General features: G+C 38.8%; 1 protein-coding gene across 7 annotated transcripts in view; it reads left to right on the forward strand.

Annotated features, from left to right (window-relative positions):
- grb10b (growth factor receptor-bound protein 10b) overlaps nt 1–12466 on the forward strand; it is a 275478-nt gene extending 263012 nt beyond the window's left edge. For all 7 annotated transcript variants that reach the window (XM_041183630.1, XM_041183631.1, XM_041183636.1 and 4 more), the window contains 4 exons: nt 2839–2905; nt 3018–3105; nt 8006–8099; nt 9671–12466. In XM_041183630.1, coding sequence (XP_041039564.1) covers nt 2839–2905; nt 3018–3105; nt 8006–8099; nt 9671–9817 — 396 coding nt within the window. In that variant the 3' untranslated portion in view covers nt 9818–12466. The remainder of the gene's footprint in view (nt 1–2838; nt 2906–3017; nt 3106–8005; nt 8100–9670) is intronic.
- Nucleotides 12467–14064: the final 1598 nt, after the last annotated feature.

Here is a 14064-nt window from a genome sequence, read left to right on the forward strand (position 1 = left end):
GACTATTTTCAATTTCAAACTTTGGACTGAAGCTCACTGTAGGTCAGTGATGGGTGTGTGGTTATGGGATGTGACATAGAAATTTGAGTTTTAGATGAGTTGAGATTATGAAAGCCAGGTGATGAGAAGTTGATTGAGAGCAGTGAAATGATAAAGGAGGTGAAATAATAAAGGCAGGAGCAAGAGTTTCATTGAAAATGGTCTGAGGTCAGGACAAGTGAGTTGCTGTTAGAGATGCAATTATGGTGGTTTTACGGCTGAGACTTTCAACTTGGAGTTGAATATAATGACAAAGTTACGACAAGTCTGATTCTGCCTGAAATAGTGATTGGGGACGGGTTTAAACCAGTGGGAAGGGTATAGAGTTTCTGCACATTATCAAAGCCATTGGATTCAGTCTACCTAATATTTAGCTAGAGGATACCATGGATGACCCAAAATTGGCTGTCGAGCAAGTGGTGGAACAGCACAAACAGTGGAGGAAAGGGGAGGTAAAACTGTGTGTCTGATCCCATATGTAGGTGATGGCCCAATGAGCAGTAAGTGATTAGCAAAGAGTTCATTCTGGGTGACTCTGGACTTGACAGTGCGGGGTGGGAAGAAAAGCCATTGCTGGTGAGCTCTGCCTGTGATTAGATGAGAGTGTGGAAGCAAGCAGCAACAACTTGCATTTATATAACATCATTCATATAGTAAAGCATTCAAGACATCTCATCGGAGCATTGTCAAACAAAATTTGACAGCAATTTACATAAGGTGACATTGCAGCAGATAACCAAAAACTTGGTCTAAGGGGTAGGTTTTCAGGTGTGTTGGAAAGGAACAGAGCGAGATTGAGAGGTTTAGGATAGGAATTCCAGAGCTTAGGCCTTAGGCAGCTGAAACTACAACCGCTAATGGTGGAACAGTTAAAACAGGGGTGTTGAAGAGGCCAGAATTGGAAGAGCACAGACATCTCAAATAATTGTAGGGCTTTAGGAAGTTATAGAGATGGGGAAGGGTGAGGACATGGAGGGATTTGAAAACCAAGATGAGAATTTTTGAATTACAGCATAGCTGCACTGGGAGCCAATGTAGGTTAATGAGCACAGGAGTGATACATGTGTAAGGGACTTGATGTGAGGTAGGATTTGAGCAACAGGAAGGAAATGGCTTTCCCACTATTTAATTAGAGGAAATTTCTACTGATCCTGTACTGGATGACAGGCAAGCAGTCTGACAATGTGAAGAGAAGTGGTTTTGGGTACCATCAGCTTATATATGTGGGACCAGGCTTATGCATTCTGAGGGACAGCATCTAGATGAAAAATAGGGGTCCAAAGATGGATCTTTGAGTAACTCCAGAGGTAGTTGTGTCGGAATGGGAAGAGAAGCCATCGCTTATGGTTTTCTAGCTACATCGGCAGCAGGTCAATGAAAAATTGTAGATAATTGGGTTGTAACAAGTTAATTAGTGATCTCAAAAAGGCAGATGGGCTGCTAATTTCCGCGCCTGCTTGCCTTCCGTAATTTAGGAGGCAGATGTGATAATACTGTATGGCCGATGCATATCATCGTTCCCTATTTCACATTTGCATGGGGGTCAGCTACCTGACTTGATGTAAAAATCCAACCAAATGTTTCAGGTTGATGACCTTTCATCAGAACTAATAGATTTTTACTAAGATAAAAGCAAAAAACTGCGGATGCTGGAAATCCAAAACAAAAAAACTCAACAGGTCTGGCAGCATCTATGGAGAGGAACACAGTTAACATTTCGAGTCCATATGACTGTTCAACAGAACTAAGTAACAATAGAAGGAATGTGAAATACAAGCTGGTTCAAGTGGCGGGGGGCGCAGTGGTTAGAGCTGAATAGAGGGCCAGTGATAGGTGGAGATAACCAAAAGATGTCATAAACACAAGGACAAAGAGGTGTTGAAAGTGGTGATATTATCTCAGGAATGTGCTAATTAAGGGTAGAAAACAGGACAAGTAAGGTACAGATACATTTAAAAATAATGGAAATAGGTGGGAAAGTTTTGCAGAACACCTTCGGTCTGTCCGCAAGCATGACCCAGACCTCCCTATTGCTTGCCATTTCAACACACCACCCTGCTGTCATGCCCACATGTCTGTCCTTGGCTTGCTGCATTGTTCCAGAGAAGCTCAACGCAAACTGCAGGAACAGCACCTTATCTTCCGACTAGGCACTTTACAGCCTTCTGGACTGAATATTGAGTTCAACAATTTTAGATCTTGAACTCTCACCTCCATTCCCACCCCCTTTCCGATTTTCCCCCCTCCCTTTTTTCCCCAATAATTTATATAGATTTTTCTTTTCCCACCTATTTCCATAATTTTTAAATGTATTTCCATCCATTGTTTTATCTCTACCTTTTAGCCTATTTCGATTCCTTCACTCCACCCCACCCCCACTAGGGCGATCTGTACCTTGCTTGTCCTGCTTTCTACCCTTAATTAGCACATTCCTTAGACATTTTTCGGCTATCTCCACCTATCACTGGCCCTCTATCCAGCTCCACCCTTCCCCCCTCCCCTAAACCTGCTTATATTTCACCTTTCTTCTATTTTTACTTAGCTCTGTTGAAGAGTCATACGGACTCGAAATGTTAACTGTGTTCCTCTCCGCAGATGCTGCCAGACCTGATGAGTTTTTCCAGGTATTTTTATTTTTGTAATAGCGTTTTACTGTTGTTTGTGATTCAGTTCAGGATGGTTTGGCCAGCTGAAAGGCTCATATCCTCCAAATATATGTTAGTATTGTTAATTTTTAAATGGTTAAAGAATTTTGTCATGATATAATGACAGTGGTGTTTCAAACATTTTTACCTACAGAAACGTAGTCAGCGGATGAACACTCTGGGTAGTTCAAGTCCTTTACATCCCCCCACGCTCAGCCACAGTAAGTTGCATGTAAATTGAAAAATTCTATTTAATCTACTTAATAGTGAAACTCACATTGTGAAAGTTTGATGAAACTTGAACCTGTATGACTAATTTCTTTAAATGTTCAGCTATTCACAGAACTCAACCATGGTTTCACGGCCACATCTCTCGAAAAGAGGCTCATAGTATGATCGAAAAACAGGGGCCTGTGGATGGGTAAGGAGAAATACAAGGGGGAAAACAATTATTACAGCTGTGTATCCAAGAAGCATCTCTATTCTGCAACTTGTGCCCATGTACAGTGCTTTTAATAGAAAGCAAACATTTTAGGAAGTTATTGAAGATCAATAATTCAATAGAAACATTTTCTAGATTGTTTGCACAAACCTATTTAATTATTAAAAAGATAATATTTTTACTCTTTAAGCATTATACTTTATTAACTTTGTTATTCATAACAAATTGTTTTCAAAAATGCATCTTCCAATTTACTGTCGGTAACGAAAGTGCTGTTTGGATGAATAGCAAACAAAAACAAAAATGGGCATCAGTTTTCTCTGGGAATATGTTCACTGCTTTGCACAATTACCTTTAATCTGTACCAGATGGGCAATATGCCTTCGCCATCAAGTACCCGATTCTGAGTATTGTATTTTCTGTTGGAGCTGAAGTTTGTTCTTTTTAGTTTTGCAGATTCTTTCCTATTTCATTACTTTTGTTCTGCTTTTCTTTGTTTATCTATCCCACTTTTCTCCCTGATTTTTTTTTTCGCCTTAATGTTGTGTCCAGTTGCAATTTTGGTCTCGAAGCTATGAGTCATGTTAAAACAGGTTCAGCAGATGTGTCTGTTTAGCCCAGCTAAGATTTCCAAAATCATTGCGTGTTACACCTTGAACAATTTTGCTTCATACGCAGCAGTTACTTTGGACAAGATGATGAGGCCAAACTGCTACCATCAACAGAAGACCATAAGGCTTGAAAATGAGAAGATGAAATGGAATTGTAACCAGTTTGCCAGTTTCTATTTATTTATCCAAGTACATAAGCCATCTAATGTACATCCAGTTTTATCTACCTATACGCAGTGAAATAACCCAGTAAATACTATGATAAAAGCAAAATACTGCGGATGCTGGAAGTATGAAACAAAAACAGAAAATGCTGGAAAAACTCAGGCCTAACAGCATCTGTGGAGAGAAAAACAGAGTTAATGTTTCAAGTCCTTACGACTCTTCTTCAGAGCTAAAGAGAAGTAAAAATGTGATGAAATTTATACTGTTTAAGAGGGATGGAGCTAGATAGAAGGCCAGCAATAGGTGGGGGCAAAGAAAAGATTGACAAAAATGTTATGAACAAAAGGACAAAGGGGTGTTAATGGTAGTGGTACTGGCTAAAGGAGGTGCTGATGGTGGCATTAAGGTAACAAAGCAGAATATGATAATAGTAGGACAAGGGTAAGCACTCTGGAAAGAACTACATGAACAAGCGACAGATGGCCCTTGTGGGGTGAGGGGAGGGGACGGTGGTCAGAAAAAAGATCGAAAATAAGACAAAAGGTGGGAATAAAACAATTAATAAAAATGAAAATAAATAAAAATGTAGATTAAAAAAATAAAAATGAATATTGAAAAAAAGGATGATAAAGGGATGAGGATGGAGGAGAGAGTTCATGTGGTTGACAGGGCCCTCAACCACGTCCGACCCATCTCCTGCACCTCTGCCCTCATACCTTCCTCTCCCTCCCAGAACCATGATAGGGTCCCCCTTGTCCTCACTTTTCACCACACCAGCCCCCGCATTCAAAGGATCATCTCTGCCATTTCCGCCAACTCCAGCCTGATGCCACCACCAAACACATTTTCCCTTCACCTCACCTATTGGCATCCTGTAGGGACCGTTCCCTCCGGATACCCTGGTCCACTGCTGCATCACCCAAACACCTCATTCCCCTCCCATGGCATCTTCCCATGTAATCACAGAAGGTGCAACACCTGCCCCTTTACTTCCTCCCACCTTGCTGTCCAAGGGCCCAATCACTCCTTTCAAGTGAAGCAGCATTTCACTTGCCCTTCCCTCAATTTAGTCTACTGCATTGGCTGCTCCCAATGCGGTCTCCTCTTCATTGGAGAGACCAAACACAGACTGGGTGACTGCTTTGCGGAATGCCTTCCATCTGTCCGCAAGCATGACCCAGACCTTCCTGTCACTTGCAGTTTCAACACACCATCCTACTGTCATGCCCTTCCTTGGTCTGCTGCAATGTTCCAATGAAGCCCAACGCAAATTGGAGGAAATGCACCTCCTCTTCCAATTAGGCACTTCAGCCTTCTGGACTTAACGTTGAGTTCAACAGCTTCATACTATGAACTCTCTCCTCCATCCTTACCCCTTTTTTATCCTCTTCTTTTCATTGTTCATTTTTAATTTTTTATTTTTATCCACATTTTTATTTTTATTTATTTTCATTTTTATTAATTGTTTTATCCCCACCTTTTGTCCTATTTTTGATCTTTTTCCCCCACCACTGTCCCCTCCCCCACCCCACCCCCACAAAGGCCATCTGTCACTTATTCATGTTCTTTCCAGAGTGCTTACCCTTGTTCTGCTATTATCATACTCTGCTTTCTTACCTTAATGCCACTACTATTAACACCCCTTTGTCCTTTTGTTCATGGCATCTTTGTCAATCTCTCCTTTGCCCCCACCTTTGGCCTTCTATTCAGCTTCACCTGCTCCATCCCTCTTGAACAGTATAAATTTCATCACATTTTTACTTCCCTTCAGCTCTAAAAAAGAGTCGTATGGACTCGACGTTAACCTTGTTCTTCTCTCCACTGATGCTGTTAGACCTGCTGAGTTTTTCCAGCATTTTCTGTTTTTGTTCCAGTAAATACTATGTTGACCATTGCCATGTAAAAAATAAAGTTGCATTTTATCATGTCCACAGGCAAATAATGGGACTAAGCCGTCTAATATATTTTCTCTAATGCAAGTTATTCACTATCTCTTTGTGCTTTGTCATGAGAAAGCTCCGCAGCTACTGATACCGTCATGATTCTTTGGCTACCTGGTTCTTTGAAATGTCATTCCCATGATTACTTTAGGGGGCCTGTTGGATGGTCCAGCAGTGGCCTCATTTGAGAGGCAGCATCCTCCATGTGTATCTATTTATGCCAAGCCCTAATATTCAGGCCCTTTGCATATTTCAGGATCTAAGAGACTGCTGACTAGCATTGAATCTTGAATCAAGTTTCGCTCAATCCAGTTTCCCGGCCTGTTAAATCCTTCCTTGCAAGACTTCTGTAACATGCAGCCTTGGGTTTCAGATGATTCAAGAGAAAATAAAAGATAAACTGCACTTGACCTCTGGCATGCAGATAGCTATGGAGATACCATGCACTCAATGGTGACCTGCGGTGCTCTGAAGTGGTCATTTTGCCACTGCTTGAGCGCACAAACAAAATATTGCAAATTCTGTAAATCAGAAATACGAATAGAAAATGCTGGAAATAATCATATTAGGCAGCATCCGTGGAAAATGGAATCGATTTCCACAGATCCTGTCTGACCTGCTGAGTGTTTCCAGCATTCTCTGTTTGTTATTGCACATATGTGGGCAGCTTCACATTTGCTAAAAGGTTTTGCCGTATCCTTTCTGCATTATCAAATATTGGTGCGAAGTACTGCCCTTCTCTGTACGCAGACCCAATTTGCCATATAACAGCTCAGCAAAGTCTCAAATTGTTACTCTGGTTAATTGTCTTCTATTTCTCCACTGCCCCTGTACTTCTCCCCAACTTGGGCTTCTTGTATCACCTGATGCTGCCCCCTCATTCAGGCTTACTAAACACGGCTGAGCTGGTTACCTGTATGAGAAGGATTGATTGCTGGTTTTTAGTCAACACTAAGGATTGATGCTTCATTTTGGGAATCTTCCAAATTTCCCAAGGAAATGAGATGAGGAACATGTATTAGGATGGCAGCTATAAAGAATTCTGTCAAACAGCAATGAGATTTTCTATAGTACTATGTGTGGTGTTAGAAGCGTAATTCTGTGCACCTAACCAAGTCGTCTTTGGAGCCATAGGCCATGTGTGATGAGTTTGAGAGAGCAATAGATTGCTTGAATTCTGAACGTGCAGATGAGTGATACTGCATTTTAGGTGAGAGCGAGAACTTGACAGCATGCATCCTGTAACTGTACTTGGAGTAAGATTAGATATTAACCTAATTCTGGTCAAAGGGTTAAAATAAGTTTCATTTAACAGACATGACAATGATTTAGATTTTTTAAACTCATTTGCAATCAGTCATTTCTCTGAGGAATATGCCAAGAAGAAGGGCCAAGCTATTGAATTTAAATACAAACATTTTATGGGGCACATTTGAATATATATTTTTGGCAGTTCTTTAGGAGTTTAGCAGATAGTTATTTAAATTTACTTGGTCACAAGCTTTATTGTTGGAAGGTCATTCTCAACCTCTGGTTCAAATTGAAAGGTCTGTTTGAAACCCTTAAAAAAGAGTGAAGCAAGAGAGTCTTTGTGGGTGGGGAAGAAAAAAATTCACTTGTTCTCTCATTACAATTGTTTGATGGTTAAGGTCATAGTTCTGTGTTATTTGCTGAATTCTAAAGTTGATGGAGGTTGCCTAAGGGCACAAAAAATTAGTAAGCCAGAAAGAAGTGAAGAGGATTCTGATTGCTGCACAAATTATAAATTTTCCCAGCTATCTAGACTAGTGAAAATGCTATGAAACATAAGGGGCAAGGACTCAGTCCATGAATGCTTTGAGAAGTTGACCCCAAAAATATCTTGATTTAAAAATAACAAATTTCAACCCACTCGTAGCCCAATTTTGGCAATATACCTGAAGCCTGAGAACTGTTTACTCATTTTCTCCCACGAGATACAGGTGGCAGAATATATTCAATTGCTCAACCGAAGTATTTTCTTAATTTACCCTTGACATGAGGGTGTCAGTTAGCTCAAAATTACAGTATTGATGGGACTATTGCTGCTCTGCCTCCATTGTTCACTGATTTATTTTCTGTGCTTACTGTACATTGTACCTACAATTTTAATAAGTGGTAATCATTTTGATTTTTTTCATGTAGGTTATTTCTTCTGAGAGATAGTCAGAGTAACCCAAAGACATTTGTGCTAACATTGTATTGTCAACAGAAGATCAGGCATTTCCAGATATTACCAGTAAGTTTTTGATTATTTTTCTAAATGTTTTGGATTTATGTTATTGTCTCCCTTTTATAATCCATAAGTAATTCATAATTCAGTCTTTTACGGGCAAGCGCTTTGCGGTAGTTCCAACTGACAACACTAAAATAAAATTGCTTCCAGCTATTTGTAACTGATAAATACTGTAGACATATTAACTAATACTGACTAAACTCCACTCTCAAAAGAGAATTCCACATGGCACCAAGTGATGTTTATCATCATTCAACATTTCTTAGCCTGCCGTTCAACATTGTCAGTTTTTGCTTATTTAAGTTGATTTCCTGTGGCATCGCAGACAAGGGAGTCGAGACTAATGGGTATTTCTAGGTTAGAGGATAGGGAGATAATTGAAAATTGTAAGGGAAGAGAAGAGAATTGCAAGAGAAGAGGGGTGATGTGGAAATGGTGGGAGACAGAAGAGGGGGAAGAGGAAAGGAAAAGGGGGAGGGAGATGGCGAATTGGAAAGAAATGAGAAAGAGGAAAGTAAAGGTTAATAGGTGGGAGATCAGAGAAGAATAGAGAAGAGGGAAAGGGTGAGTTCGGGAGCAAGGTAAGGATGCTGAAGGAGAGGGAGACTGGGGACAGGATGAGAAGGGAGTGGACTACATCTGGGAGTATGGGGTGGAGGAGTGTATAGGAAGACAGAGAGTAGGGAATGAATGGAAGGAGGAAAATTGGGGAAGGGTTAGAAGTGGAAAGGTTAGATGAGGGCAAAGAAAATGTGAGCCAGTGGAAGTGCGGGGGCAAGAGGTAGGTTGAAGAATAGTCGAGATGAGAGGGAAGTGGAAAAATGAAGGACAGAGATGCAGGAGAAGCCTATATGTTGGACTGTGACTGTATTTTGTAACATTGATGGAGTGGTAGGCCTATGAACTAATTTTTATCAGGGTTGGGAATACCAGAGTTTTGATTTTTACCATTCCCAGGAGAGACTTCATCGTATTTTGAGCCTAGTTAAAAGTTGAGGTTCTGGCTTCTGATTTCTATTGGGGGCAGTATGAGTAGTTGGCGGATGGATTGAAGATTGTGTGCCATCTGACACATTCTGCTTTGGCCTGGGGAGGGCCTCAAACCTGAGATGATTAAATGCTCTTTCATTCTCCAGTAGTGCAGGAACTAGAGATTGACAGAATTGAGGACCTGTACTGCTGGTCAAAGTTAAATATTATGGTGCTTTGAATCATTATCTTCAGGGTATCAGTTGTAACTTTATACATGTTACTTTAGAAATATTTGTGCTAATTCTTTATAGAATTACTAAGTTCTACTGAAAATATGGAAGAATTTAACCTTATTTGACACTTTGTGATACTGTATGAGGAATTTTGAACTATAGTGGAACATTAAAATGTTCATTAAGAGTCCATAGTTAATAAATGTCTCCTGTCAGTAGGACTCAGTCATCTCTTGTAACAAATAATGTACATCTATCTTATAAAACAATGGTTGAAGGTGTGTAGTACCAGTTTTGATCATTTATAGTTTTTTTTACAGTGTTTATTGCATGTTATTCATTTTTTATTCAATAATTTTTTCCCCATAGTTTGAAGAGAATGGACAACTTGTCTTCAGTCTTGATGATGGAAATACCAAGTTTACTGATCTTATCCAGCTTGTTGAATTTTATCAATTGAACCGAGGAATCCTTCCTTGCAAACTAAAGCATTACTGTTCCCAGATTTCCTTATAACTGTTGATTGTTGTTTACTGATTTGAATTAACTATAGCAGACTTGAATTGCTACCTGATTCTCTGCGTCGACTCTGGAGTCTTTTGGAGAAAATGAACTGCATTCATTTAACAGAACTGTGAAATCCAATAAAAACATTCATTGAAGACTAAAATTGAGACTATAACTTCTTGTTCACAAAATATGTGGTAATACAGAAGAAGACATGGGCTGAGCAATTAAGTATTTGCAAGTTTCAATAATCACTTTGTAGAAACTGAAAAAGACCCTCAAGATGAACTACAAACATATAAAAGATTTGTTTGTGACAACAAAAACTTGACTATAGTACCTGCTTTGGAGTAATCTTGGTACTGACTTTGTATTTTTTTAAAAATGGGCGACCCATTTGCTCATTCAAAAAAAAAGAAAAATAGACATCATCCCATTGCTGAAGAGACATTTCCTTTCCTACAGCACTTAATGTTTCTTTTACTTCCATAATGCAGCTTCTTATGAGTAATGTTCAAGTGTAGAGATGATGAAAGAATGGGACAAATCATATGGCTACTGCTTTTGGAAGTTAAAATCGCTCTTGTCATATAATAGGTTGATCAAAAATGCAGATCCAACCCATTTTACTGCTGTGAAATAATGTGTTTAAATCACGTTTTGAAACAATGATGCATTGAAGTTAAATCAATTTTAAGTACTTTCTGGAGATAACTGAAAAGCTAAAAACATTTTAATAACTATGAATTTAGACACGAGAGGGGTAATTTTTACTTTTACTTTAGGTGCAGGTGGAAGGTGGCAGTGCCTGATAGTTTGCCTGTTATCCGCCCTTCATTGACTGAAGTGGAGTGGGAAATCAGGTGGGGTGTAAAATGGGCAACCGATTGGTAACCTTCGGTTGATCCAAAATGAAAATTACCTCCAGCACTCTTGTATTAGTCCAGATCTTTGACAAGTACTCAGATTTAATCTTGTTTTCTGAGAATTTGCTCCTCAGCACTGGATACCATATCCACTCTGAGGTTTAACTAATCGTTTAACCACATGTGGAATTGGTTTACTGCATTGTTTTATCTCCCAGAGAGTTCTGTTGTCTAGCTCTGGTAATCAAGGTCATTCACGTTGTACAGGTCAATGACCTTTTATTGTTAGCCCACAGCAATAAAACTTTATTACTGTATTTAGATTGCACAGGAGCACTACAAAACAAATGTTTTCAAAATGTACAAAATCCATTCTTAAAAAAGGCAGCATATTTTTACGAAATCATGCATTTCAGATGGTAATGTTGTAAAAGTACCAAATTGGTGTTCAAATACAATTCTAATGAAACAAGTATGAAGGCAGCCCTGTTTTAAGAGAATCTGTAGATGTTGAACACTATAGTTTACAAATTACAATTTCAATTAGTATTTGTTCTATTGATTTTCTTTCAAAACCTGTCAACTTATTGAAGGTGAGGCTTGATTTGAGTTTAAGGGCATCGTACACTTGCCTTTATCATAAGTAAATGATTTTCATTATTTTCTGCTGTGTTGTATTTGTTGCAAAAGTGCCCCTTTCAAAGAAAATGTTGCCTAATGTACCACCACCCAAGAATATACATGCATGCTTTTGTAATAAGTTGCATAAACTGCTCCACACAGCCAATGCTGGCCTGAAGGCATTTAACTTTAACAAAATATCACTGGTTCCAAAAATAATATTCCAAAAATGTTGTGTATTTTTGAAACCAGGCTCCAGATACCTTATCTGTAAACACTTGGCCAGAATTTTTAAATCAGTATTGCATCTCATTGCATATTTATGAATGTAAATTATATTTAAATTTAGAGGTGGAAAAGGTGTTTAGGATGCGTTCTGATAAAGTGTAGTGTCTGACGGTTTGAACACTCAATAGTTATTCATCAATTAGCCTCATCCATTAGTTCAGCAGATAATATGCATATACTATTAATTATATTCTTATTATCAGCTTTACTGAGTTCCTGTATTGAAATTCTGGCAGACTCTTCAATTTGACTGGGCCCAACAGGTTCAGCTGGCTGTCAATACCAGAAGCCAATGATATTTTATTTTTGTATTTGTGATATGAATGTACAGTAAAAGGGGACTCTCAGGGTTGATGAAGCCTGTTGATTTTTTTCCTTGGCCTGTGGAAAAAAAATCCTGATGTAGCATGGCTTAAGGAGGATATACCAAACATATTTGGTTATTAACATCTACATTGACTTGTGCGTCTATATTTAACAGCAAGCTAATTCACCCATCAAACTGAAAATAGGTAATGCACTTCAATTTGTATGGGTCTGCCCCTCTTTTTTTGCATGAAGATTTAACCAACCATTTGACCAATCAATGCACCTTTTCCAGTGATAGGATTTGCTTATCACAGATTAAATTTGACACAATGCAAAAACTGATGACTATGAAATGGAATACAGCAAACCTTTCTTTCAGGGAATGCTTGAAGGTATTAACTTTTTAAATGAAAATCTGTATTCATAATATGCTTTGCTTCTTGATGTAAATAGCGGTAAGGCTTGTGAACATAACTGTAACTGTTCAGGTATTTTTGTATAAATAAGGGACTGATATATTCTGTTTATTGTAATTAGAAATAAACATTAATGCAAACTTGCTCATTTACAACTACTTAGTTCAGATCTCCAGCCTCTTCCTTTTGATTTCCAGTAACTTAATTTTGCCTCATATTTGTGCAAGTGATCCATTTAATGGTGAACCACAAGAGCGGTGGTTTGAGCATGGAGAAAACTCCACAGATCTCATTTCCAGAACTGGTTTCCCCTCGTGCTCCACCATTCTCTCTCCTAATTCCCTCTGTGTCTGATGATAGCTCCTAGTTTATTTTTTCCTGTGGGCTCAATATACACTCTTTGTTAACCTGTGACCCAAGGCAGTAAGTATCAGCAGGCCAACATGCTCATGGGGAATATCATGTCTAAACTCAGTTTTATTGTGACCTGACATCTACTTTCCTATAGCAGTTTCTAAATAAAGAACTGGAAACTGGACTACGTTTTCTCACTTGATTTAAAGTTGCAAATTCTCTCTTGTACCCTGGCTGAGATTAATTTACTCAGCACAAACTGGGGGTTGAAGTTGGGACTTCCTAGTCTGTCTGAGCTTGTAATATACCATGTAATGCTTTATATAGCCCCATTGCCCACCCCACCACCGCCCCCACCCCCCCCCCCCCCCCCCCCCCCCAAATCCCTGCACCCCCCCCCTCAAAAAAATAAAGCTAAACTGTAGCACTTAACCCATATGCCTGTAGAAAATCACATTTTGACAAGAGATCTGTAAATTATTTGACTGATTTGTCAAATTGGAGAATATTTCTCTCTCTCAATTAATACGGTTATAATTTAATTTTAACTTTCAACCTCCTATGTTTACTTTGCAGATTGGACAAAGGAAAATTTACTGTCAAATAACAGCACTAATAAGTTAAAATTGCAGGAGATTGGATTTCAATTTAATACTTGGCAGTGTATAATACATTATTAGTTTCTCTTTGTTGGGGGTCAGGGAAGAGATGCAAAAACAATGGGAAGAGATTTTGTATCAGTAGCAAACAAACTGTGTTCACAATTCATTGTGTTTAGAGCTGCCCACAGGTCTTTCACAAGATTTTGAGCAGCAGTGTATAGGTATCAAGAGATCTGGGACCTGTATGAACAGGACAAGCAGCAGCATGTCTCTCCATTCAATCAGACTGAAGAATCCTTACTGAAGCGTGCAGAGGCTAAACCAGGATGTGTATGTTAGTATATCTAATTCTGTCTAAAATCATGTATGATAAGTAAATGAAAAGAGGGAGAGAAAAATGGGATTAGGAGATGAAAACGTAACCAATGTATTATGTATAAATAATATGATGATCCTCGTAAAGACCAATGATTTTCGGAAGTTATCTTAATAGCTGAAAGAATGACATGACAAGATTTCACATTTTAAAATATTTACAGTAACAACTGTAAATCTCTATTGATTAAACTCTATCTTTGTAGGCAACCTATACCTTAAACCACAGAATAGAATAACCCTTATTAGCACAACCGGTAAAAAAAAACACACCTTGCAGGTATACGTTACACTGCCCATTAAGTAGGCATTCAATTCTCCTGAAATCTGTCCAAAGTGATTCTTTGTTCCTGAGGGCTTACTTATGTTCTTTTCCTTTCTCAACCTGGTAACTTCTAACTCCAGAACTGTCCTTAAAGTTGAGA

The sequence above is a fragment of the Carcharodon carcharias genome, chromosome 3, assembly GCF_017639515.1.
Source record: "Carcharodon carcharias isolate sCarCar2 chromosome 3, sCarCar2.pri, whole genome shotgun sequence".
Taxonomy (NCBI): domain Eukaryota; kingdom Metazoa; phylum Chordata; class Chondrichthyes; order Lamniformes; family Lamnidae; genus Carcharodon; species Carcharodon carcharias.